General features: G+C 52.0%; 1 protein-coding gene across 1 annotated transcript; it reads left to right on the top strand.

The window, feature by feature from the left end:
- Positions 1 to 352: 352 nt before the first annotated feature.
- Positions 353 to 25,066, top strand: TRAP1 (TNF receptor associated protein 1). Its single transcript, XM_063171231.1, has 18 exons — positions 353 to 436; positions 5,392 to 5,559; positions 6,642 to 6,724; positions 7,115 to 7,255; positions 14,285 to 14,356; positions 15,019 to 15,179; positions 15,995 to 16,104; positions 16,280 to 16,353; positions 17,655 to 17,810; positions 18,113 to 18,233; positions 18,344 to 18,413; positions 18,578 to 18,725; positions 19,609 to 19,794; positions 21,385 to 21,523; positions 21,981 to 22,066; positions 23,465 to 23,610; positions 23,943 to 24,015; positions 24,286 to 25,066. The coding sequence occupies exons 1-18, from the start codon at positions 355 to 357 to the stop codon at positions 24,385 to 24,387; spliced, it is 2,118 nt and encodes a 705-aa protein (XP_063027301.1). The 5' UTR covers positions 353 to 354; the 3' UTR covers positions 24,388 to 25,066.
- Positions 25,067 to 26,288: the final 1,222 nt, after the last annotated feature.

Below are 26,288 nucleotides of genomic sequence, written 5' to 3'. Positions count from 1 at the left end.
CGCTCGGGCCGTGAGGGGACCGAGCCCCGGTGCCCCCTGAAGAGCTCGCTCGGGCCGTGAGGGGACCGAGCCCCGGTGCCCCTGTAGAGCTCGCTCGGGCCGTGAGGGGACAGAGACCCGGTGCCCCGTAGAGCTCGGTCGGGCCGTGAGGGGACCGAGCCCCGGTGCCCCTGAAGAGCTCGCTCGAGCCGTGAGGGGACCCGCGGGGAGCCCTCCCTGAGGGAAGCAGCGCGCGCGGGCTGAGGGGCAGGCTGACGTCACCGGGCGCGCGTCAAACGCAGCCCGCGCGCGGGGGACTGGGCGCGCCCCGCCCCGTGACGTCATCAGGTGGCGCGGCGGGAGGGCAGCGCGGGCATGGCGGCGGCGCGGGGCGGGCGGTGTCTGCTCGCGGCCCTGCGGCGCTCCGGGACCGCGCCCCGGCTGCGCCCGCCCGCAGGTGAGGGGGGACGGGCGGCGTGAGGGGCGCGGGCCCCGCGCTGAGGGGGCGGCCGGACCTCCATGGCTCGGCCCGGACGGGCGCGCCTGCCCGGAGTTGCGCTCGGCCTTGCGCGTCCTCTGGAGGTGCGGAGGGTCCGCGTCCCGCAGGCAGCGCCCGGTCGCTCTCGGCTGCTCGGAACGGCTCGGAACGGGCGCGGGCCCGGCAGCGCGCACAGCGCCCGGCGAGCTGAGCCGAGAGCGCCCAGCGCTCCTTCCCGGGGAGGGGCGAGTTCTCCTGGGGCTGTGCAGGGAATAGCGCGGGCTGGTGCGGGGCAGGGAGCGAGCTCAGGGCCAGCAGCGGCTCCAGGGCCATGTCCTGCCTCATACAGAGTGTACAGCATGCTCCGGTCGTGTGGCACCCTGAGGTTCATGCCCTGGCTCGATAAGGGGTGTGTAATATATCCATGTTTATGTCCTGGTTTGTACAGCACTCCCAGTTCATCTCCTGGCCTTTATAAGGTGTGCAGGACATCCAGAGGTACCTGCTGGCTCATACAGGCTGCACAGCACATTCACATCGGGTGTCATGTCCTGGTGCACGTCCCTGTTCACACAGGGAGCACAACCCAGTACCTGCATGAGAGCAGAAGGCAGAGAGAGGAGCACCTGTGTGAGAGCAGGAGGCAGAGAGAGGAGCTCCTGCATGAGAGTAGAAGGCAGCAGCAGCGTTGCTGTTCTCTGGTCAGTCACTACCAGGGGACTTTCCAGATGAGCCTGAAGGGTTTGTGTTTGCCAGGGGCGCACTTGGAGTTTCACCTCAGACAACTGACAGGAGTTAGTGCTAAGAAAACCCAACCCCTGAGGCCTCAGTTATGAGATGTGCTCCCTTGTCAAGGCCCTCATGCACTGGAAATGTGCCTGTGAGCTGCCATTAGCCAAAGCATGGTGAGCAGTGTCCTGCCTGTCAGCAGCCCGTGCTGTGTTCCCTTATCTTGTTGGCCCCTAAGTGACAGATCTGCGTGTTGTTGCTGTGGTCTGTGATTTCCCTGCAGGTTATGAAGAGAAAACGTGACAGGGGAAATTGTGTGACAAATAGGCTCACTTTCAGGGTCGGGTTGTCAGGTTTATTGTGTCACAGAGTGCCACTTGGGTGTTTCTGGGCAATCCAGCTCTTCCTCCACAGAAATCCCCAGAGCCTTGTTAGCATCCATGTCTGGAATCAAAGCTGCTGCCCCTGGTGGGTCAGACCCTGCAGCAGAGCTGAGTTCTATCCCTTAAGCTGTCATTCAGCCCTCAGGGGAGAAGCAGTGAGCAGAGGCTGTGTGGGGTGGGGATAAGAGGGAGGAGCAGGATTCTGCTTTGGGCTGTCCTGGCTGCAGGCACAGCCCTCCCTCCCCTCACCGGGCAGAGCTGCAGTGTTTGCTTCAGTTCAGAGGCTGGAGCTGGTGCAGAGCTTGTTGGGAGCTGTGTTGGTGTGAGTGGGTCAGGCAGGGAATTCTCTTTTCCCCACGTTCTCAGGGATCTGGTGCCCAGCTCTGGAGCCCTTTTGTGTGAGGAGATCTGAGCTGGGAGTGTTTAATTGCTGGAGCTTTTCCTGCACCAGCTTCCCCGGGCTCCTGCTGACCCAAATTCTTCTCTTTTGTTTTGAGCCACAAACTGCTTTGTGCAGGGTTTCCCACCATGAATCTCTGCCTGCTGCTGGGCTCTGCTCACTGCAGGGCTTTTCCAGGAGAGGCTGGGCTGTGTTCCTGGGGGATCACTGAGGTGTCTGGATTGAAAGGAGCCCCTGAGGGCTTTGCTGTGAGTGTGTGAGGCAGGTCTGTGGCCGTGGGCACACTGGGATCACTTGGGATCACAGAGAGTGGAATTTGGGGTGCAGTGGGGGTTTCTCCACCCTCACAGTGCAGTGATGGGAACAGGAAGGGGTGTGGGCTGTGCTAAAGCTCACTTTGATTAACTCACTATCAAAAGCCCTGATTTGCCCCAACACATCACAGTGCATATCTGGGGCAAGAGCCATTCCTTCTTTGTCACCTGGGCTTAGGAATTTGTTCCTGAGGCTCGTTATGAGTAGCACATCCCCTGTTACCTCAGCAGGTGCTTCTCAATAGCTCTTGTGTGCTGCTAATTGTGGTTTTATAGCAACCCAGAATAGCCAGGAGCCTTTTCTGCTCCCTTGCTCCAGGCAAGGACTCTCAAGAGGGAAATGGGCTGAAGGTGCTGCAGTTTGTATTTAATGAGCTGTGTCTCCCTGCCAGGGGACAGGCTGCTAATTAAGGATGATAAAACCAAACATTGCACAAATCTGACAGTAACTTCTGAGTTGATGGCTGGTGATTTATTATTGTGCTTTGGAGGTAGGGAGGCAAAAAATGTGAATACATCAACAATTATAAATAGCCAGAAATAAAATTATAAGCAGCTGTAGTTTCTAGAGCTGGTGTTCATGGGCTGGGGGTGACCTGTGTGGACTCTGGGGTTTTGCTGCCTGGACATCTGATGATAGAAATGAACTTAAGGTTTTAGGCTGCTGCTGATCTGTGTCTTTTTTGGATCTGGGAATCAGAGAGGGAGCAAAATTCTCTCTTTTGTTTCTGCTGTTTGGGAGATGTGTCTGTGTGTGCTTATGTACAGTGCAGTATCCTACAGCACCCAGCATAAAATGAGTATTATTGGAAAAATAGCTCCCAATATTCCCAGTTAGATTGTGCCTGGGCCAGTCTGACCCTCGCTGCCGGGCCAAAGGCAGCAACTGCGGTGTGTCACCCCAGAGATACCTTGGCTTGCTGGTGGTTGCAGCTGGGCACTGAACAAGTCCAGGCTTGTTAGGAACCCCGTTTACCTCAGGAGGAATAGCTTCAGGCGATGGTGAAGAGAAAAGGAGAGGATTCTGCTGGAGGGTTTAATGTCCAGAGGTTTATTCCATGGTTACAGAGGTCTGAACGTGAGCAACTGCTCCAACAGAACAATGACCGCATGCTCTGATCACCTTTTTAAGCTCAGGGACAGGGGGAGGGGAGGTACAGGTGAGCCACCAACCAGGTGAGAGGGGCAGGGTCTCAGGGGAAGGTGACACCCAGACAGGCCAATGACCCCTGGGCATAGGGGCATCCTTTGAACTTGACCAAGCACACGACGCCTTGCTGGAATGTTCAGCCTGATTGACAGGACTCACTCAGCAAGGGGGCAAGGGGGAAGGGAGAGAGGTATAGGCACACCTGGGGGGATGACCTGGAAGGCCAAAATGGGACATTACAGCACATCACAACAAGTATAAAACAGATAGAAACCCTGAGCTGCAGGCCCTTCCCCTCTGGAGCTGAGGGGCTGGACAGTGAGTGCTCTCTGCTCTCCACCTGAGCCAGGGCTGTGTGCCCCTTCCCAGGCAGTGCAGGCAGAGGAATGGGAGCTGCAGAAGGTGTCCTGTGATAATGCAGCAGAGCTGTTTGTGACGCAGAGAGCACAGTAATGTGTGTGGGAGGTGTTCAGATGCATTTAGAACTATTTGTGGGCTCTTTTCTTTAAGGGCAGAATGACTGGGGAGTCATTCAAGCTTCTGGCTGGAGAAGTGGATCTTGATTCAAAGCTTTCTGTGAGGAGGAGGAGGAGGAAGAATGAGGACTGACAGCCTCCTCTGTCAGCTCTTAGGGATGAGGTGCAGGAGGCAGAAGTTCTGTTGAAGCTCAGGGCTTCATGTTCACCTGCTGTGGAGCAGGTGAGAGCCCAGCATGATGGTGTGGAGCAGCAAGGCCTGTTCTTGATGACCACACTGACTGTAAGACCTGCTGTGGGGGGCAGGAGGTTTGCAGAGCACTTGTGAAGTGAGCCTGAGCTACAGGATGAGGGATGTTGGTGAAGAGGCTGCAATGCAGAGTTCACTCGAGGGCTGTGGCAAGGTGGAGGAAGGCTCAGGAGGGACTGAGCTCCCTCAGCTGGCCTGGAGGGCAGGGGATGGCCTTGGGAGCTGTGCCCAGGGAGGTCGCAGATGTGCTTTGGGACTCTCAGCATACTGATGGGGTTTGGTTCAGTCTTTGGCTGGTTTTGTCCCCAGTCATCTGAAGGAAGGACCCCTTGAGAATGTCAGTGCAGGGTTTGCCTCCTTCCCTTGCTGGATGAAACAGCCAACAGGCACAGAGTGAGCTGGAAGAAAACCTGAGCTTGTCACTGCTTCCAGCCACTTGTGCTGCTTATCCACGTTCTCCTGGCTCTGCCCAGGCTGTCCTGGCCCCTCCTGTGCTTCCCACACCATCCAGCCTTTGGTGTTCATTGGCCAAGGTGCTGCCTTCCCCTGCAGGGTCAGGTCTGCACCCTCTGGGATCCTGCTCTGCCATTCTCCCAGCAGTTCATGAATCACTCCAAGGAGCAGGCTTTGGACAGAGGTCTGTGGTGCTGCAGTGGTCTTTTTGTGACCAGGTTTGGTTTGATTCATCCCCCAACAGAGAGGAAACTGTTGGGTTCACCTGGGCATAATGACAGGAGGAGAATTGGGAATCCCTGACCTTAAGGGGTTGTGCCATTTCCTCACTGGTCTCATTTTCCCCACTGATTTTGTGACTGGTGGCCTTGCTGCTGCTGCATGTGCTGCTTGTCCTGGACCCAGCTTTGTTGGGGGGTGTAATCCCTGTGCTTGGACAGTCAAAGGCCAAATATTTATTGCCAATTTATATTTTCACAGGCAGTGATGTGAGAGGAAACAGCAGTGAAAGCTGCAGACTGCCTCTTCCTGGTTAATTCAGTGGGAAAGCTGCTAATTGTCATCTTCTGGATAAAATTTTGATTCAGAAGAGCCAAAGTAGCAGTAGCAGCTTGCCCTTTTTATGCAGTGAAGGCAATTCTGGAGGGGAATGGTGGGAGTTGGATGGAGAGGGAGCTGTTCAGACCCTCATGGGATTACCTAGGTGGGACCTCTGAGGAGTGCTCCTGTTGGTGCTGGACTTGTGATGTGTATTGAAATATCTTCATTTGTGTCTTTAGCAAAAGGAGCAGCATGTCTGCAAAGACAAATTCTCCACTGCTGGAGCCTCCAGCACCATGTTCCTGCCTCCAGCATTGCTGCTGTCAGGATGTACAGCACACAGACAGCAGAGAGCAAGGAGGAGGAGCCCCTGCACACCATCATCAGCAGCACAGAGAGCGTGAAAGGTGGGCCTGGCATAAATGTGGGGATGCTCTTGGGGGGCTCCTGGGTGAAGGTGTGGGGCAGGTGAGCCCTGCTTAGCAGTGCTGCTGCCTCTGGAGGAAGTGCAGGTGCTGCTCACCACTTTCCTTCCATCTGTGTGGCACCATCACCTCCCAAACCCTGGGGGTGGAGGTCAGCATGGCCTTTACTGAGGAACTGGGACATCAGGACTGCATCCATGGCACAGCCAGGCAGGTGATGGTCAGCTGTGTGTGTGTGGAGCCTCCACAGGCACTGGAATTGGCTGAAAAGAGTTTTCTGTCCCAGAAGCAAGCTGTGCCTGCCCAGGTCATTGCTGTACATTGTGGAGGTGTGATGAGAGTCCTGGTGTCAGCCCTTTAGCCAGAATGAATTGCTTTGCACAGCTTCAGGGACAGCTGCTCTAAAGCAGGCTGAGCAATGAGTTATTCCAGCACAGAAATAACATCTGAACTCTTCCTCTGTGGTTTTCCTGGAGATACCTTTGAGATAGGCTGAAGTCCCTGGTGGGGTTGATGTGCTGCCCACACTCCAGCTTCACCCCATCCCTGGGGGATGTACATCCTCACCAGCAAGGCATGGCACAGGTGATGTGTTTTCCCAGAGTTTTCCAATGGCTCTTGAGGGAGAAATGAGTTCTCTAATGCCTCTTGCTATTTTTAAAAGGCCAAGGATTGTCTTTCAGCTGAGATGTTTTGTAGTTTTAGTTTTTTCTGAGGAGGTTTCTCTTCCTGGGCACAGCTCCCTGCCTGCAGGGGTGGCAGTACAGATGTGTTCATCCAGCCTGGCCTTGGGCACTGCCAGGGATCCAGGGGCAGCCACAGCTGCTCTGAGCACCCTGTGCAGGGCCTCAGCACCTTCACAGGGAAGAATTTCTTCCCAATATCCCATCCATCCCTGCCCTCTGGCAGTGGAAACCATTCCCCCTTGTCCTGTCACTTCAGGCCCTTGTCCACAGTCCCTCTGCAGCTCTCCTGGAGCCCTTTAGGCCCTGGAACGGGCTCTTGATGCTCCCTGAGCTTTCTTTTCTTCAAGCTGAACAACCCCAACCCTCCCTTTATTCCAGGTGCAGCCTCTAAACATGAGTTCCAGGCTGAAACAAAGAAACTGCTGGACATTGTTGCCCGTTCCCTGTACTCAGAGAAAGAGGTAAGACACCCTCAAATTGCTGGGAGACCTTCTATTGGCAGAGCCCCATCTCTGTCAAGGGATACATCCAAAATGGTTGAGCTGGGAGAATAACTGTTCAGTTCCCAGTGAGTCCTGAGCTTTCATGTCAGGCTTTTTTGAATGATGTTTTTTAAGACACTTTGAAAATGTCTTTTTGAAAAAGTTTGTAGGTATAGCCAAGTGACTCCGAGCCTCGAGCCTCTGCATGGAGGAGCCTCCACATGGAGTTTGGACAAAGTGTTCTCCTGGCAGATAATGGGGAAGCACAGTTTGGGGAGCTGGGATCAGTTTGTGGGAGCCAGTGATCTCCCAGGTGTCTGGGAGGGCTGGGCAGGGCAGGCTGCAGGCTCAGGCTGTGTCTGTGCCCAGGTGTTCATCCGGGAGCTGATCTCCAACGGCAGCGACGCGCTGGAGAAGCTGCGGCACCGCCTGATGGCTGAGGGGAAAGCCTTGCCAGAGCTGGAGATCCACCTGCAGACAGACCCTGCAAAGGGAACCATCACCATCCAGGTAGGCTGTCATTCCCTGCTGCTCTCATCACTGCCCTGTGTCCTGTGAGGAGTCACTGGAAGCAGAGCAGCAGCAGCACCGTCCCCGGGCCTGCCCAAATATTCTGTCCTCAGCTCTGGTTCATGAGGGTGTAACCTCAGGATTTGACAAAAAACCAGCAATGCTGTCTGCTCCCCATTTGTAGCCATAGGAAAATTTGCTGCTTCTTCTTTCCCTGTTGGGAAGTACCAGTGGCATTTCTCCCTTTTCTCCTTCTTTCCCTGTTGGGAAGTACCAGTGGCATTTCTCCCTTTTCTCCTTCTTTCCCTGTTGGGAAGTACCAGTGGCATTTCTCTCTTTTTTCCTTCTTTCCCTGTTGGGAAGTACCAGTGGCTTTTCTCCCTCTACCCCTGCCCAGTGCACTTCCCAGGTTGTGTGAGTTTCTCACTAGTGGGTAAGTTGTGAATCTGGTTTCCTCCTGACCTTTGGGGAGGTTTTCATGCATCTCCTTAAGTCTGAGGTGTTACATGGTTTGCTTGCAGACCTTCTCTCTCCCCTGGGTGAGGGGAAATAAATGCCAGGGTAGTGAGAAGAACTTCTCATTCCTGTCTGTCTCTCTCTCTTCCTGCTGCAGGACAGGCTGAGTCCAGCTCCTGCTGAGGTTCTGCCCTCAGGCACAGTTGGCACTGTAGATTTGGGCAGTAGCACAGCACTCCCCTGTGCCCAGGTGTTGGTTGTCCCTGCTGGTGACAAAATGCTGACTGGGAGGGAGACAGTCTGTAAGAGCAGTCACCTTGGGCCTCAGTGTGGGGCTGGGCCTTCTCTCTGTACTTTGATCTTGCTGGTGGCTCTTGTCCAGGGTGGGAGGCTGAGCCTCAGTTTTGGTGTTTTCTTGGCAGAGTTCCTAGTGTTAAGAAGGCAAACTGGTCATTTTCTTGTGGAGCTGTCAGCCATGAGTGTGGCTGTGAGCATTCCTGGGAGAACAGAGGAGGAGGAGGATGAAGCAGGCAGCCCTGAGGGACCATGGCAGGTCCAGGGGAGATGTGGCACAGACAGAGCACACAGGCTGATATTTTTCATGTAGGACAGAAGCAGAGGGGGCTGTTGGAGGCTGCACAGTTATTTTATATTTCTGTTCCTCTGCAGAGCAAGTGCTGCAGTTGCCATGGGGAAGTTAGTGCTTGTCAGTGGGCACCACAGTCACCAAGCAGAGATTCTCAAACCACGGTGCAGGGGCTTTGCTATTCCTGTCACTCTGTTGCAGTTTTCTGACTCCAGTTAACACCAATTGTTTGAGGAGCCCTCACTTAGCCCCAGGCAGGGGGTCATTTCTGCCTTTCATCTTTCCCTTTTGAGGTTGTAGTGGACACAAAGCATCTGACTCCATCAAGACATTGTTCCCTCTCCTGCCCTGTCCCTGTGGCAGCTCTCCCCTTGTTTGGCAGTTTGGCTGGAGAGCTGCTTGCCCACCTTGCAGGGTGCCTGTGATGCCATCCCAGTCAGATGGGTTAAGGATTGGGATTTTATAACCCCCTGCCTGGCTGCCAGTGCCTCTCTAATGCCATTAAATGAGTCTTAACTAGGAAGCTTTTAAGTGCAGCAGTCCTGGGCTGTGGGGAGCAGTGAGAACAACGCTGCTCCAATCTCTTTAATAGCTTTGCCTTCTCCAGAGTGCCAAAAGCTCCTTACCTCCACTCAGGGGGTTATAAATAACTTCTTGAAGAAGCAAACTGCATACAATGATTACTGTGAGCAAGCATCATTCAGAACATTTCTCTGCCTTTCAGGAATGCAAAGGTGAAAGAAAGCTTGCTGCAGTGATTGAGGCAGAGATGGATATTCCCTTTGCCACTGTTTTGTTTTCTGTAGCTACCAGGACCCACCAAAAAAGAGGCAGCAGGTCCCTCATACATGACCTGTAGAAACAGTCACCCCTTTTTTATTCCTGGAAAGGTCCCATTGTCTCACTCTGACCCCTGGATCCTTCTCAGATCTTCATGGTGCTCTGTGCCTCTGGATCTGCTGAATCTCTCCCCTTCTCTTCCAAGCCCTGTAGCATCTCTTTGTGTCTCACTGGGCTGAGAAAAGGCAGGTCTGCAAGGTGTGGTGGCCATTACAGGCACATTCCTGGGGATTGTGTAGATCTGGTGTAGGACTGCACTCAGCTCTGTTCAGTGACTGCAGTTCTCCTCGTTCCCTGCCAGGACTGAATTCCAGCACAAGCACAGCAAGACTCAGAATTCTGGTGGATGTCCTCATGCAGGGATATTCCACCTAAGCATTGCAGTGTGGTAGCTGCTAAGAGGGACGTGTTACTGAATTCCACCACCTCCCTTCCTTCACCAAAGTCCTGTTGGTTTAGCAAATTCCACCATTTCCTCCATCCCTTTGCAAACTGCCTCATGTTTCTAGGACAGCTCCATCTGTAGCAGCCACAGCCTGCAAGGTCAGAGTGGTTAAGAAAATCCATTTGAAAATGTGAGGGGTGTGTTTCCAGTGAGAACAGCTCTGCAGAGCTCTGCAGCTCCACATGCTGAGGCTTTAGCAATGTGATTTTGGACCCTTTGAGGTGGGAACAGAGAGCCTCTTACAGACCCCAAGGCTCTGTGGGCACAGAGCTCACCTTCAGCACCTGCATGAGGTGACAGGGAGGTGACAGGCACTTGGTGGTGTTGGAGCTGTGCAGTTCTGCTGTGCTGGTGGTGATGTGTGAGCTCAGGGCTGCAGCCCTGCTCCTTGCTGAGGCTTAATTTAGGGCTAGGACAGTTTAGAGGAAATGGTTTGAAATGTTTACAGAGCTGATGGCTGCTTCTGCTGGGGGAGGGAGTGTGCTTGCTGTTCCAGCATGGGGAGCAGCCGGGGCTTGGGCTGCTCCGTTCCCCGTGTTGGGCTTTCATCTCTCTGGTGCTGTCATCCAAAATCAGTGTCTGTGAAACCACAAAATCACCAGTTTGCTGTGTTGGGAGGAGTTAAAATGACTGCAAACACCACTCCTCCCTGCAACAGCTCCCTGTGTCACTGAGCAGATCTCTCCTGCCTCACAAACAGCCTGGAACAGGGGCTGGGCTGTTTGGGCTGTAGCAGGTCAGTGCAGATGCACCCTTGTGTCCCCCAAAGCTGGGGGCAGGTGGGAGCAGGTCCCCCTCCCCTGTGGGACCAGGCTGCAGCACAGGGGGACCTGCACTGCAGCATCTGTGCCACTTGGGCTTGGGGAAGCAGGAGATGGGCAGGTGGAGGTAGAGGGGTAAATCTGGCCGTACTTTAGCAAGTCTTAGGTGCAATTAAACCTACAGAAACATGCCACAGATTGCAGGGGTGGGCTACAGCTTCCAGTGGTTGCATCACCTTTAACAAATCAGCCCAGGACCCAGAAGTGTAAACACATCTCAAATAACCCGTGGCCCAAGGAAGGAAGTGCACAATCCTTTAGTTCTCTTCACAGCAGAATCAGCACAAATCCTGAATAAAACTGGGAAATTCCAAGTGGATGAAAGGCAGTACTTTTCTGGACAGTGGGTATTTAGACCTGGGTGGGTGGAGGCTGAGCCTGTGGTTTTGCAAAGGAAAGCTCAGGCTCTCTGCTTTGGACACCTTCCATGTACTAGGCCAAGATTACCTCGTGTTCACAGGCATCTGTTTTATTCTGGCTTTTCATCTGCTGGGTGCTGCTGCTGCAGATGCTTTAATGATCCCAAACCAGAATGTTGCTCTAGTGCAGCTGCTGTCCTGGTCTTGTGAATTTGAAGTCTTTAATCAAGGTATTTAAATAACAGTGGGCACATTTGCTAATCAGACATTTTGGGATTTTATTGCCTTATCAGCTGGTGAAAGCAGCATGTCTTTATAATATACTCAGTGTTCTTCTGATGTCCTGTTGAGGTTTTACACTGAAAAAAGAAGTGTCAAGTGTTTGTTTTGCAACAAAGCAAAGTGAAAGACACAATAGTTCAGCCAGGTAGCTCTAACTGGGAGCATTCCTTGCAGTGCACTCATGGCAGAGGCAGCAGTTAATGGCTGCTTAAGGGGTTGTTAGGTGTAAGGAAGCTCTGCAAAACTTTAAATTGGGCTCAGGTAATGAGCAAAGCTACACTAATCTTACACACCAGGTCTCTGCAAACATCCAGCACCCCCACCACAGGGTTGGAACAAAGAGCACAAAGGCACAAAGGTGCAGGGCAGCAGCAGCTTAGGTACCTTGGAGCTCTCCACACATAAAAAGGTGCTAAAAACAAAGTTCAGCTGATGTCTTTTTGGGGTAAATGTTACTGAGTTTAGTTCAACACTTGTGGCCACCAGCCCTTCATAGTCTGAAGGTCTGCAGCCTCTTTGTTGTCTTTTATAAGGGATGGTCTGGGGAGGATTTTTACTGTGCACCCTGAGAAGTACCAGAGGAGAAATTCACCCAGGTGAGGAGGTGGTGGTTCTGAGGGGTAGCAGCAGGTCTTCTGTAATTAACATTCAGCTAATGAAGGGTCAGCACACTGTGTCTTGGTCTCTCCCAGCTGTAGAGAAACACCTGGCACATGGAACTAACTCTGAGCATATCCCTCCCATTTTGTAATCTGAGAAGCCCCAGTTAAAATTTGCTTTGTGCTGTTCCAAATAGCTCTCCTGTGCCTGTGGTCAGCCTGGTAAAGCTTTTCTTGCAGGCTGCAGGGAGGGCTAGAACTGTGTGCAGGGGAAGGGAAGTTGTAATGCTGATGGTGGAGCAAAGGCTGATGGTGGTGGGCAGAAGGAGTTTGGTGGTGGGTAGAAGGTTGGGTGATGCCATGGTGGTTCCTGGTGGAGATGCCCAGCAGCCAGGCAGCAGCTGATGCAGCACAGAGCAGTGTGAGAAGGGCAGCAGAAATTCCACCAGCTGCTTCCTTGGATTTCATGGAGCTGGAGCTGCCAGAACTTGTGTGAGCCAGGTTCAGTTGCCTCCCATGACTGCAGAGTTCCTGCTCTGCAGAGCTCAGCTCCCATCTCTCCTCTGCTGCTGCTTTATTCCCATTCCCCTGAGCAGCTCCATGTGGTGAAGGGAGCCAAAGGAGAGCTGCAGAAAATGTGGATATGGCAAAGGTGGCTTGAATCTTCATCCTAATGATGGTGGGTGTCTTCATCCTAATCCACCCAGGTGTTTTCCTGCAGTAGGGAATGTCTGCTTTGCCAGGCTCTTCACTTTTTGCTCTCCCTGTCAGCATCCTGGCTGTTTGAGCTCTGCTTTCTTTGTTCATGAGATTCACCCTCATCAAAGCAGTCTCCAGGAATTGTCATTAAGCATTCTGCAGTAAGTTTGGCAGGGCATTAGGAATTCAATAGCCAATAAATTAATGGGGTAAGGATGTATTTTATTTTTAACACACTGGAATTTGGGAATGACATGCTGTGCTATAAATAGAAATGGATCAGAGTTCTGTTCAGGGTCTGGCATGAAGAAAAACTGAACCAGATGCTGAAAGCTGTTCTTTCTGGCTTTTTCTTCCCTGGGGGAAGGGACCATGTCAGATTCCTGAGATTTTGCCATACGCTGTTTGTTTTCCTTGGCTTTTGATCTCTCACTGTTCAGATGGTACTGGGCATCATCCCTATTCTCAGCCAGGACTGGCCTGACTGGATTTAACCAAAGGAAAGGGATTGCTGTGCCCTGACTTGTGGGGGGCAGGAAAATGTCTTACCCACGTGGCACCTCACAGGCTGAACAGTTCAATCCTTCAGTGCAGTTAAGCACTGCATTAAGAAATCCATACTGCCATTAACTGACTTTGTGGAAACAAGCCCAGTAAATGTTCCATGGGTGGCAGAGGTGACTCTGGCTCCTCACCTCTGAGCCACCTAGCAGCTCCCAGCTCTGTTGCAGCTGATGTTGCTGACCCTGCACACCAAATCCCAGTCCTGGTAAGGCACTGGGGGTGTGTGAGCCCGCTCTGGATGTGCCAGCTGCTGTCAGCTGTGATAACCATGCTCACAGGTTAGAGCTGAACCCCTCATGGGAATGAGAACCACATCTCACTTGGCTACTTTTGACCTCAGAGAGTGGCTCAGAGAACATGTAACTGTGGGTTCTTGGGATGCTTGTGTTGGGTAGAGAAGCTGCTGGGATTTGGGAGGGGGAATGGCACTTTTTTCTTAGGAGTGGTATCCTGGAGGGCAGTAGCCTGCCCTTTGCTCCTGTGGAAAATGTGTGTGGAGCAAGTCTGAAAACACACTGGACAACAGAAAGGGAAACATTTTTTTTGTGAGAGGGTGGCCATCTCTAGCTGGGGTTTGCTGCTACCTTTGTTGCCTTGGTCTGTCATGCAAATTGAAGCTGCAGCCAGGTTTGAGACTTACTGCAGCCTTGTCTGGGTGGTGCTGCTGCAGGCTCTGCTGCCTGAGATGTGTGAGCTGCAGGGAGATGTTTATCTGCATGCAGCAGTGCAGTTCTGGAATAACCTGGGGGTGACAAGGAGCTTGGGCAGAGCATCACAAAGTGTAGCTGGTGCTTTGTATTTTGGCTGCTGTTCCCATGGTAATGTCTGCTGGACATTGGCAGCTTCATGCTCACACCATGGAGCACAGGGCTTGCAGAGAAGGGGCTGCATTACCTGAGAGTTGAGGGATTTGCTGCTCTGCTGCTGATTCCCAGTGTTCCACATCTGCAGGTTGCAAACAAGCTGCTTCTCTCTGCTCCTCAGCTCCCCCTCAGAGCAGTTCAGGAATGGAGGGTGTCTCTGTGCAGGACATCTGGCACTGTGGGGCCATGCCTGGGGTCACATCTCTTTCCTGCACTGCCATCCTGTGCTTTTTGGAGGGATGTAGAATCCAGCCTGTCCTGGCATGGTTTTGTCTTTCCTTGAGAAATGGCCAGAGTCTCTGAGCTTTCTGGTGGTTTGCAGGGAGCTGTGGCTGCCCCTGGGGCTCTGTGCCCTCTGTGTTCCTGGCCATGGGCAGATGGAGTCACAGCTGTTGGATTTACTACTCAGAGGGGAAGGAGAGAGTGGGAGCTGGAGGCAGAAGTTGCTTGGGTGCTGTTTGCTGGAGCAATGGTTCCCTGCTGGTATTTCAGCTGCAATTGCTGTTTCTTTTCAGGACACAGGGATTGGCATGACCCAGGAGGAGCTGATTTCTAACCTTGGTACCATTGCTCGATCAGGCTCAAAGGTAACTTGGGATGAGGACCCTTCTCCATCCCTTAGAAAACTCTTCTCCATGTACAGCCACTTTTATTCTCCTAGTAATTTTTCATTCTGTTTTGTCCCTTGGCCCTCAGCCCAGCTGTGAAATGACACCCCTCTTGGGAGGTGAAACCTGCCTGTGGAGCCTCCTGGCTCTCAGTGGTGCCTGCTGTGCTGTGGGAGGCCCTGGGAGCCCAGGCAGTGCTGTTGGGCCCTGTGTGTAGCACTGCTGCACCCACTGCCCTCCCTCCAAACACCCTCCTGCCCAGCCATCCCTACAGAGGGGCACCCACCCATTGGCATTTGCCCCCTGTCCAGGGGAGCAGCAGCTCTGTCCCCACAGCAAGGTGTTGTACATGTGTTGTTCATGTGTACCTGATATTTGATTTCATCTCTGGAGGCACCATTTTAAGGTTTCCTGCTCCTGATTCATTGAGCTCTCACTTGTTTTCCTTTTACTGCTCCCCTTCTCCAGAGGTGCAGTCCCTGTGAGAAACCCTTTCCTGAGAAAACCTTCCTTAGAGCATGGGGTGAGGGTGCTGGCCTGCCAGGCTGCAGTGCCTGGGGAGCCCAGCTGGGCATTGATCACAACCCCCAGCAATGCCTGAAGTCACTGTGTGCTGATTTGTGCCTCCTTTGTTCCTGCAGGCTTTTCTGGATGCTCTGCAGAGCCAGGCTGAAGCCAGCAGTAAAATCATCGGCCAGTTTGGAGTGGGTTTCTATTCAGCCTTCATGGTGGCTGATAAAGTGGAGGTGTTCTCACAGTCAGCAGAGCCAGGCAGCCCAGGCTACCACTGGTCATCTGATGGGTGAGGCTGGGCAGCATGGGGGGCTGTGTGCAGACCAGGCATGGCCTGACAGCTCTGCAAGGACAGGGCTTGTGTGTTCTGTCAGGACCTGGCTGAGTGCTTTAGGTCCTGCTCCAGTTACACACAGTAACAAAGCATGGCCAGATGTGCCAGGGTGGGAGCTGCAAGGGCAGGGTTGGTTTGTCAGAGCAGCCATGCTGTGGGCAGAGCACCTGGCTCTCCTGTTCATCCCTGCTGCAGGGAATCAGCTCAGGGGGCCACACAACAGGGACAACTGAACCTCTTTGCTCCAATCATCCTCTCAGGTTTGGCTTGGGGCACCCACAGAGAGCAGAGCTTGTGCAGCACTGGGGGCTGCAGGAACATCTCCCTGTGGGTCACAGCTGTGTGTTCATCCTTTGCTTTTGGCTTGAAGTTGCAAACATCTCTGATGGCAAAGCTGTGGGCTACTGGACGTGTTGAAATTGGAGCTTCTGAGGGTGACAAGCGCAGCATCCCCTTAAAATTTCCTCAGAATAAAGAATTTACTACATTCTTTAAGTTCTTGAGAAAAGTGAGACACCAGACTGGTTTGGGTTTTCAGTAGCTGGTGTCTTTGCAGAGCAGTGTGTCCTGGGTCTGGGGTCTCTGTGGGGAAAACAGTCACATGGGGTGGCTGGGGTGGTTTTTGGGGTTTCTCAGAGGCACAAGGAGCATTTTTTGCCTTTTCCTCTCAGCCATGAAGTGCTGTGTGTGCTCTCAGTTGAACAGTTTCTCTGTGCTATCATGAGTGTACCTGAGGCACAAACTGACACAGTGTTTGTTTCTAATCCTAGTTCAGGGATGTTTGAGATTGCAGAAGCATCTGGGGTCAGAGCTGGGACTAAGATTATCATACACCTCAAAGAAGACTGCAAAGAGTTTGCAAATGAAGACAGAGTCAAGGGTGAGTAGCAGAGGGCAATGCTGTTACCCCTGGGGTCTCTTGGGGCTCACAGATGGGAGGTGAATTTACAGGTTTTTTTCCTCTCCTGCACCTCCTCTCACCTGCTGTTCCTGAGGGAATTCCTGCTGTGTTGTTTCCACAAAAGTGACCCTTCTGTGTCTTCTTTCTATTCCAGAGGTGGTGACAAAATACAGCAACTTCATCAGCTTCCCCCTGTACCTCAATGGGAGAAGAATTAACACATTACAGGTGAGGTGGAGGCCACAGGCAGAGCACTCATGGAGATGAAGCTCTGTAATGCTCCTCTGGAGACAGGAAACAGCACAAAGCTGTCCCTGGAAACAGGGGAGGATTGTCCAGGGTATCACAGATCTTAAAGTGATCAGTTAATTAGAACAAAAGGAGACAATCCAGCTGCAACAGCTTCTTTGCATTTATTGTGGAAAAGTCTTGGAGATCAGCAAGATCTGTATCTTCCCTTGTCCTAAATTATTATTTCAGTGCTTTGTGATGCTTATTCTGTTCAAGCCATGTGATGTGTTAGTGCTGATGGGATTGCTCATATTGCTGGTGTGCTGACACCTCTCACTGCAGTTCTTTCTGTCCTTTACATGGAATAGCCACTGCCAGGGAGTGGTTGTGGTTTTTCAGCAGCTCACAGGGAGTGGTTGGGGTTTTTCAGTAGCTCACAGCCTGATTTATTCCCAGCTCCTAGCTTGATGCTGGCATTTTCTGACCACTGACATTGTACTGCAGCCAGATCCATTTTACTGAGATGTTCTTGGCCCAATTGCAGGCATCACTTGGGAGAAATTAATTATCTTTAAAACAGCAGTCTATGAATCATTTTCCAGCATGTCCTCTTCTGATTGTTTAAAGCTTTCTCACCTAAGAGAACAGGTAGAGAGCATTTGTGTGGCTTTTTTGTTTCCTGGAATGTGGCACTGACTGCACAGACTTTCAAGACTGTATTTAAACATTTTTCCACATGAATTTCTCTGAGGTTCTGTAATTGGTGTTATTAGTCACTGATTATTTATTTGGATTCCTGCATAATAGTGTTTCTGTTCCAAAGGCTTTCTGGCTGTGCCCCTTAAATTACAAAACCAGAAATAGCTTTAGACAGCTGTTTGCTCTCTCTGCCTGACAATCAATAGAACAGGCTCCCTGGAGAAGAGCAGTAGTAGAGCAAGGGGTGAAATGCCCTTAATAGAGTCTTGGACTTTTATCTTCTTATCAGAAAGTCTGTTCTCCCTTGGGTTACAGCAACAGCTTGAGTCTCATTATGCTCCCATTTTGTGCCTTTTCTTTATCCAGGATCTGGGCTTTGTGCTTTTCCACACATCAGCATCAGTTCACTGCAAACAGAGCCACAGTTGGTTCCCTGGTGGGGTTTCTCCTCGATGAGCTGCTGAATGCTCACAGCATGGAGCTGGGGTTTCTCTGGTCCAACTGGGATAACTGTTAGCTACAAGTGAGCCCCTGAGAATGCAGCACTTTCCCTAACACAGCAGAACACCTTAGCTCCTGTTCTCCCTGCCCCTGCACAGGCCCTGTGGATGCTGGAGCCCAAGGACATCGGAGAGTGGCAGCACGAGGAGTTTTACCGCTTCATAGCGCAGGCCTACGACAAACCCCGCTACGTCCTGCACTACAAAACCGACGCTCCCCTCAACATCCGCAGCATCTTCTACGTGCCCGAGCAAGTACGTGTGCTGTCCTGCAACTGGGACCTCTGCCCTGCTGCTCTGAGAGGGGACAAGGGCAGAGGTCCCTAGGGAAAGGAGGCAAACATGGCTGCAGGGTGGGGTATCTCTGCAGTGGGCTGCTGCTGCAGGGTAGTTGGGATACTGAGCCATGAGAGGAGTGGGGGGATGGCTTGGGTGGGTCCCTAGGGAAGAGAGCCAAGATTTCAGCTCTTGTTGGGTTCAGCATTGTAGGGAAGATCACAGTGTGATGTGGGCACCCTGCACAGTGCTGCTGTTACCTCCTGCCTCTTTTCCTGCAGAAGCCATCCATGTTTGACATCAGCAGGGAAATGGGCTCCAGCGTTGCCCTCTACAGCCGCAAAATCCTCATCCAAACCAAAGCTGCAGACATCCTGCCCAAGTGGCTGCGCTTCCTTAGAGGTGTGTGTGCAACCAGGAGTGGCACATTATGGACAATGGCTTCCACAGGGATGAGGCAGGGGCTGCCCTCCTGAGCCTGGCACTTGTTCAAGGGTTGCTTTGTGTTCCAGGTGTTGTGGACAGTGAGGATATACCCCTGAATCTCAGCAGGGAGCTTCTGCAGGAGAGTGCCCTGATCAGGTAAGCAAGAGTATCTCTGGACTGAGATACAAGGAAAAGATGTAAAGCCATGAGGGAAAGGGGACAGTGGACTCACTTGTACAAGCCTGCACAGAGAGATGTTCACCTAAAATGTCTTGTCTGGCTCTAGCAGCTGTCTTTAAAAAGGCTTGTTCCTCCTGCAGGAAGCTCCGTGATGTTTTGCAGAAGAGGTTGATCAAGTTCTTCATTGACCAGAGCAAGAAGGACCCTGAGAAATATGCCAAATTCTTTGAGGAGTATGGGATGTTCATGAGAGAGGGGATTGTCACGATAGCAGAGCAGGATGTCAAGGTACCATGAGTCTTGAAACACTGAAGGCTGATGGAAAGATTACCATGAGCTGGGATGAGGGAGACTGCTGCTTCCCATGGAACCTGCATGCCCATAACTTGTGTTCCTGGGTCTGCCAAGACCTATGGATTCTCTAGTGCCTAAACCTGCACTCTTTCTGGCTGGTGCTGCTTCCCATTTATTTTAAGACTCCATAGAGTCTCTGCACCCACGCTGTTGTCAGCCCTTGTCACAGACACATTTTATGAAAAATCCTTTCCTTAGGATTTTTTCTCCTGAGAAGCTGAGAGGCCTCAGAAACAAAATGTCAACAATGATTATCTGCTGCTGTGGAATGCAACAGGTGCATCTGGGATTGGTCTCATGTGGTTGTTTCTAATTAATGGCCAATCACAGTCAGCTGGCTCAGACTCTCTGTCTGAGACACAAGATTTTGTTATCATTCATTCCTTCCTTTTCTATTCTTAGCCAGCCTTCTGGTTAAATCCTTTCTTCTATTCTTTTAGTATAGTTTTAATATAACATATATCATAAAATAATAATAAATCAGCCTTCTGAAACATGGAGTCAGATCCTCATCTCTTCCCTCATCCTAAGACCCCTGTGAATATGGTCACAAGCCCTCTCTGGTGCAATGTCACCTACAACAGGCAATAAAGATGGGCCTTCCTCTTTTTTTGCCTAATTCCCATTTCCAGGAGAGCTTGACCTACATCCTCCCTAGATCACTTTTCTGCCTCTTTAATATCTGGAGCAAGAAAGGAGGGATTCAGAATGCCCTGAGCCATTTTGTAGGGCTGCCCAGAGGCACAGGAATCCTTGGGGCTGGGAGGGGTCGGGTAGAGCTCAGTGACCCAGAGGCTGCTCTGACACGTTTCTGCAGGAGGACATAGCGAAGCTGCTGCGTTTCGAGTCATCGGCGCTGCCCGCGGGGCAGCTGAGCAGCCTGAGCGACTACGGCTCGCGCATGAAGGCCGGCAGCAGGAACATCTACTACCTGTGTGCCCCCAACCGGCACCTGGCCGAGCACTCGCCCTACTTCGAGGCCATGAAGAAGAAGGACATGGAGGTGGGTGAGCAGTGGTGCTCAGTGATGCAGTGTGATGTCATACCTTGCCTCAGTTTCCCGGTCCTTCCCCAGGTGCCAATCACCACTCCTTTAGTGCTGTCTGTCAATCCAGCATTCCAGAAGGGCGTGAGTGATTGGTAGAGTTCAAAAGATGCCTCTCAGCCCTGGGGACATTGGGCCATCCAGGTGTCATTTGTCCTCTGAGACTTCCCCCCCCCCCATACCCCTTCCCCTTCCCTCCTCCTCTCCCTGGGGTTAAAAGACACAGCAACCACGTGGTTCCATAGGTTCTGTTAGGGCTGTTGCTGGATTCAGAGGCCTGTGGGCTGGAATAAAACTCTGGATCCAAACCCTTCAGCAGAACCCAACTCCTTTCCTTCACCATCACCTTAAGCTTCTCAGCCAGAGGTAAACCTGAGTTCCTGCATGCCTGGACTTGTCCCAAGTGCCCAGCTGCAACATCCAGCTAGCCAAAGGTGTCTCTGAGGTGAAACCACCACAGCTGCTGCCTTTGGTCAAGCAGCAAGGGCCAGATGAGCTCAGGCAGTTCCATCTGGCTCTATTGGTATTAATTCCAACAGCCACAGGTGGGGAAACACCCTGAGCTGCTGTAGCAGTGGTCAGGGCTGGCCCTCAGGGCTGAGCAGGGCACTGAGGCCTGTGATGGAGCCATGCCAGCACAGTGCCTTTGCCTGGCCTCCTCTGCCTCTGCTCTGTGGCATGAGGCCAGGAGGGACCTGTGACACACTCTTAACCACAACATTAAACAAAAAACCATTCAGCTGTTAGGAGTATCCAAAGGAGGGCCATGGGAGTGGTGAAGGGCATGGAGGAGAGGCCATATGAGGAGTGGCTGGGGGCACTTGGTCTGTTCAGCTGGAGGAAAGGAGACTGAGGGCAGACCTCATTGTGGTTTTCAACATCCTCACCAGGGCCAGCAGAGGGGCAGGTGTCAATCTCTTCACTCTCATGATCCAAGGGAATGGCTGGAGCTCAGCTGGGAGGTTTAGGTTTGGTATCAGGAGAGTTTTCACCCGGAGATGTTAGGCACTGGGACAGGCTCCCCAGGGAAGTGCTCACAGCACCAAGCCTGTCTGAGTTCAAGAAGCATTTGGACAATGCTCTCAGACACAGGGATTGCTGGGGTGTGCTGCACAGGGGAGAGCTGGGACAATGATCCTGATGGGTCCCCTATAACTCAGCATATTCTATGATTTAGTACTTGTACAGACACTTGGTTCTTATATCTGTTTCCTACCTTTGCTGGACCCCAGAGCAAGGAGGCTGGGAGCTGCTGTGCAGGGCTGGAATTGTGTTAGAGTTGTCCTCTGTGGGCAGGTGGCCCTCTCAGGCTGGAGTCAGTGCTGGTTCTCACTTTCCCTGGACTTGCTCAGCTGCAGACCTGCCACCCATGGTAACAAATCCCTCCAAGGGTTTGCTTTCATGTCAGGCCCTGAGTGGCAGTCACTGTGGGGTTGAACCTGTGAGTTTCCTGTGTGATGTTCCTGCTGGTTGGTATAGAGCTGCCTTGGGAAGGAGAGAATGCTGTTACACCCCAAACAACGTGTTGCTGTCCCTTTGTTGGCACAGGTGCTGTTCTGCTATGAGCAGTTTGATGAGCTGACACTCCTGCACCTCCGGGAGTTTGACAAGAAGAAGCTGATCTCTGTGGAGACAGACATTGTTGTCGATCACTATAAGGAGGAGAAGTTTGAGGAGAGCCGCCCAGGTACCGTGAGGCTCCCTGTCCCCTCCTGCTGCACACTGCCCTGAGCAAGCAGGGAGGGGACACCTTCCTCCCCTGCTCTTGCAGCTCCTGAACAAGAGCCTTCCACCCTCCCATTCTCATGGGAGGCAGCTTAGAGGTTTTGCAGATTGGTTTCATCTCACATGATCAAAGTTCAATGGAATGTCATGTGTAGAGTTGCCATGATTTTATTTCAACCCCATGCATATATCTGGTGCCCAGACAGAGGCAGGTAGCCCCTGGCAAGGGATGAGCCTGCCCTCTCCAGGTATGGCACAGTCTGGGATGAGGACAGGTAGGTGTGTGCTGAGTGGTGCTGCACTCCCACTCCCACAAGAGAAATGATAAATGAAAGTGTGAAATGGAAGAGTGAAAACTCAGCTCATTGTCCATTGCACACTATAGATGCACACTCAGATGTGCCCTCTTTCCCTGGCAGCTGGAGAACGTCTGACAGAGAAGGAGGCTGAGGATCTGATGGCCTGGATGAGGAATGCCTTAGGCTCCCGAGTCACTGGGGTGAAGGTGGGTATTCTGTGTTTGGTAACTGAGTACAGGAGATACACAGAGGTAATGATCTAGGGAAAAAGGATGACAGGTGTTTGGGGATCTGCTGCCACAGATTTTTCTTTGGATCCAGTGGGAAGACATTCTTCTCTGTGCCTCCTGTGTGTAACTGTGTGAATGCTGGCATTTGTCATTGCATGGTCAGTGTGGCAGCAGAAGAAGCACATCTCAGTGTGTATTGAGCAAAGCCATTGCAATTGATGCTCAGGTTACCAGAGCAGGCTGGTGACTTTTCTTGCTTGTGGACTAGAAAGGTGTATTGGCAAGGAATGCTTTGGGTCCAGCTGCAGCCACTGCCTGTGGACTGTGGGGCCATTTGAGCCCCCATCTTTCCTGCTGGTTTAGGTAGCTCTTGTGGAATGGAAAAGAATCATGAGGAGGCTTGGTGTGGATCTGTGCTGAGGAGACTCCAAGTCCTCAAACCTTCCCCACACGTCCAGGCTTTCCACATTGATAACAGTCCTTTGGAAGTCTCATTTTGCAATGTCTCATTGTTCTGCTGAAGTGCTGAGTTGAAGACATCAAGGGTTTGTCATCCTTTGCTTCTGCTTGATTTGTGAAAGCTTTTCAGAGTGTTTGCTTGAATGGTAGCTCTGTGTTGAGGGCTGCCAGTTTTACTGCAGGCTCTATCATCTGGTGTGGGATCTCAGCACCTCAGGACTGATGTGCAGAGTGGCCGAGATCACCCTTGGGGGGCTCGGAGGTCCTGGGATGTTGCCAGAAGTGTCTGGTGGCTGGACTTTGATCCTGCACAGGAGACAACACCTGTGTGAGGATGGGAGGATTTCACTGGGTGAATGGTGAAGGGATAAGTTAATTAGAGTGTGAGACACAGGGTCTAGGATTTCTGTACAGGGGGGTCTAAAGAAGTAAGATGGAGGAATTGGGGCGTGTCCTGTTCTTCTTCTTCTTCTTCTTGGCCTCCATCTTCTGTGGTGGTGGTGGCACTTTGGGATTGGTCATTACTAGAAGTGCACCGGTTAATAAGGGTAGAAGGTATTGGGGAAAAATGATAAATATTGTATACTTAACTTCGGGTATAAAGATAAGTGACCGCCCCGGGGGCTCTCAGTGTGCCCATGGCTGGCTGCTGTCCAGACCTCTGTTGGGCTGAGAGAAAATCTTGTAGATAAACAATTAATAAACACCGAGACCGAGAAAAGATCTGAAGCCTCTTCTCGTCCTTTGAACTGCCACTGTCCAAGGCCACCCTGGGCCTTTCCAGGCCACCTAAACAGCCGAGAAACCAACAATCTGGGGCAAGGCAGGATCAGGATCTTGCAATCCTTGGGTGACCTTTTTGCATTCTGGAGGTGCACTGTCCATGGCAGCCCTGACAGCTGTTGTGCCGTGCAGGTGACCACGCGGCTGGACACGCACCCTGCCATGATCACCGTGCTGGAGATGGGCGCTGCCCGCCACTTCCTGCGCATGCAGCAGCTGGCCAAGACCCAGGAGGAGCGAGCCCAGCTCCTGCAGCCCACCCTGGAGATCAACACAGGGTAAGGGACAGCACCAGCACCAGGCCTGGGGCACAGCAGCCTCTCAGGCGTGGAGGCAGTTTAAGGCTGCCACTTAGCAGAGTCCTCCCCATTAAGTGCAGTCAGTGCCACAGAGCCTTAATCTGTGAGGCTGCTTGGCCCCACACACAGTGTGCAGCCCTCTGGGGACCATGGGGGTTGTAGGGACAGATAGGAGAGAAGAGAGAAGCTCCCAGAACAGGAGCAAGGAAGTTGACTTTGGTGACCCACTGTGACTTAGCTGCTCGTTCTAGAAATAAATTTCTCACTGTGTCCTAAATCAGCAAGTTTCAATGTTGATCTCTCTGTTACAGGCATTCTCTGATTAAGAAGCTCAGCGAGCTGAAGGACAGTCAGCCTGATCTGGCCCAGATGTTGCTTGACCAGGTGAGAGCCAGACCTTCTCCAGAAGCAGCACCATCCTTCCCAGAACCAGCTTGCAGACCGTGCATGGCAGGGAACAGGGTGAACCATGACAGTGGGCAGGAGTCACAGCCTTCTGTGGTCCCTGGGTATTTCTGAGACTTGTGGTCCATGTTTTCCTAGCAGGTGCCCTAGAAGACATTCCTGGTTTCAGCATGCAGGTCCTGGGAGGGACATTCCCTCCCTCAGGCAGGTTGCTTTGGTGCTTATTCAGTGCTTTCTTCTCTTTTTCAGATTTATGAGAATGCCATGATTGCAGCAGGACTGAATGAGGACCCCAGGCCAATGGTGAACCGGCTGAACGAGCTCCTTACCAGAATCCTGGAGAAGAACTGAGCCCCAAGGACTGAAGGATGAACTCTGTGCTGATCTTGCCTCAGGCACTGCCCAGCACAGGTTCATGGGCAGAGGCAGGGACAGTGCTGGGGACATCCAGCCCTCCCTGCACGGGGAGGAGCCACCTGTAATTATCAGATCATCAGCTTGTTCAAAGTGCAGTGCTCTTAGTGGGGACAAAATCCAGAGGTTGTTGCTTAAATAATGTGCCCAGAATTTCTGACATAAGCCTGAAGAGCCTCATTTCATACTGTTTCTAAAAATGGCCTTTCTCAAAACAGATGTTGGCAGCAAGATCCCCAGTTAGGTCTGTGAATACACCCCCCTATCCACAAAATCCCTGCTCACCTTTGTGCTCTGAACAAGCACTGGAAAAATCAATTCATTAGGTAAGAAACCTGCAGGTCTGACCAGGCAGGAGCAGTTTGCTGGCATGGAGACAGCTTGCTGCCTTTGGCAGACACAGACACTCTTGGTGGAACGTGGCAGTGCAATCCCATGGCAGAAAAGATCACTGAGCTGCTGGCTAAGTGAGTTCATCCTGGTCTTGTGGAAAAAGGGAAGTAACTGGGAGGCAGCTTTCTACTGTGTGGCTTTCTGGAGAGTCTGGGATAAACTGCACACCTGGCTGATCTGTATTTATGCTAAATAAACACTTATTTTCCAGACATCCCCCCCACTTCACTCTCCTCTCTATTTTGTTGGTCTTTATGTCTTCCAGCTGATGTTAGTTTCTTTGTCTCTCTTTGGATGCTGTCTGGTTCTTCAGGACATCAAGCACTGGACATGGTGGCTGTGAAATCAAGAGGGTGTAGAGGAAAAGCAGGAGAATCTGTAGCTGTGAACCTTGTTAGTTTTGTCTCTGACAGTGGGATGTAGCCCTTGGTTTGAACCAGGCAGCAGTGGCTGTTCAGACAGAAATGCCATGCTAGAGTCCCTCTGTGTCTGCTTTACACCATGCAAATGCTTTATAAGAATCCTTTCTCCTGCTCAGTGGGGCTCTGAGCAGCCCTGCTATTTGTTTAGCTTATCTTTAAATTGCCAGATTAAGATGCTGGGACTGGGCTTGGTTAACTCTTTGGGTGCTGTGCTGGACAGGACAACCTCCAGCTCTTTAAGCTACAGGAAGCCTGGCTGTGCACAGAGGAGTGAAAAATTCCTGCTGCTTGGGGGACCATTTGAGAAGTTTTATTAACATCACCTAACACTTCATTTTTGTTCAGATGCAGAAGAGGAAAAAAATAATGACAGGGGGTGCTGAGACAATCAAGGAGCCATCTTCTGCATCCTACAGCTGGTGGTACATCTGTCAGGAACACTGTGGCCAGCAGGACCAGGGCAGTGACTGTCCCCATGGGCATTGCTGGGGCACCTCCAGTCCTGGGGGCAGTCCTGCTCCCCTCCCAGCAAGAAAGACATTGAGGGGCTGGAGTGTGTTCACAGAGAACAGAGCTCCTCACCAGGAGCAGCTGAGGGAGCTGGGGAGAAAAGGAGGCTCAGGGGGAACCTTCAGGCTCTGCACAGCTCCTGACAGGAGGGGACAGCCAGGTGGGAGTCAGGCTCTGCTCCCAGGGAACAGGGACAGGATGAGAGGAAACAGCCTCAAGTTATGCCAAGACAAGTTCAGATCAGATATTGGGGAAAATTCTTCACTGGAAAGGTGGTCAGGCACTGGCACAGCTGCCCAGGGCAGTGGTGGAGTCTCCATCCCTGGAGAGATTCAAAAGCCATGTGGATGTGGCACCTGGGACATGGGCTAGTGCTACACTAATGGCTGGACTTGAGGATCTTTTCCAACCCAAATGATTCTGTGATTGTAACATGGACTGAAGCAATTAAAACCTTTGGTGGTTTGTGCTGGGAGCAGCACAGCAGGTGAGTGTGGAATCCTGCAAGCTGCA

Source organism: Melospiza melodia, chromosome 18, assembly GCF_035770615.1.
Source record: "Melospiza melodia melodia isolate bMelMel2 chromosome 18, bMelMel2.pri, whole genome shotgun sequence".
NCBI lineage: Eukaryota > Metazoa > Chordata > Aves > Passeriformes > Passerellidae > Melospiza > Melospiza melodia.
The sequence above is the reverse complement of the archived record's forward strand: the minus strand, read 5'-3'. Positions and strand labels throughout refer to the sequence as shown.

Coding starts and splice junctions, on each gene's coding strand:
- TRAP1 (XM_063171231.1), top strand. CDS start 355: ATGGCGGCGGCGCGGGGCGGGCGGTGTCTGCTCGCGGCCCTGCGGCGC. Junction 14,357..15,018: donor TTGCTCGATCAGGCTCAAAG/GTAACTTGGGAT, acceptor TTGTTCCTGCAG/GCTTTTCTGGATGCTCTGCA. Junction 24,016..24,285: donor CCCAGATGTTGCTTGACCAG/GTGAGAGCCAGA, acceptor TCTCTTTTTCAG/ATTTATGAGAATGCCATGAT.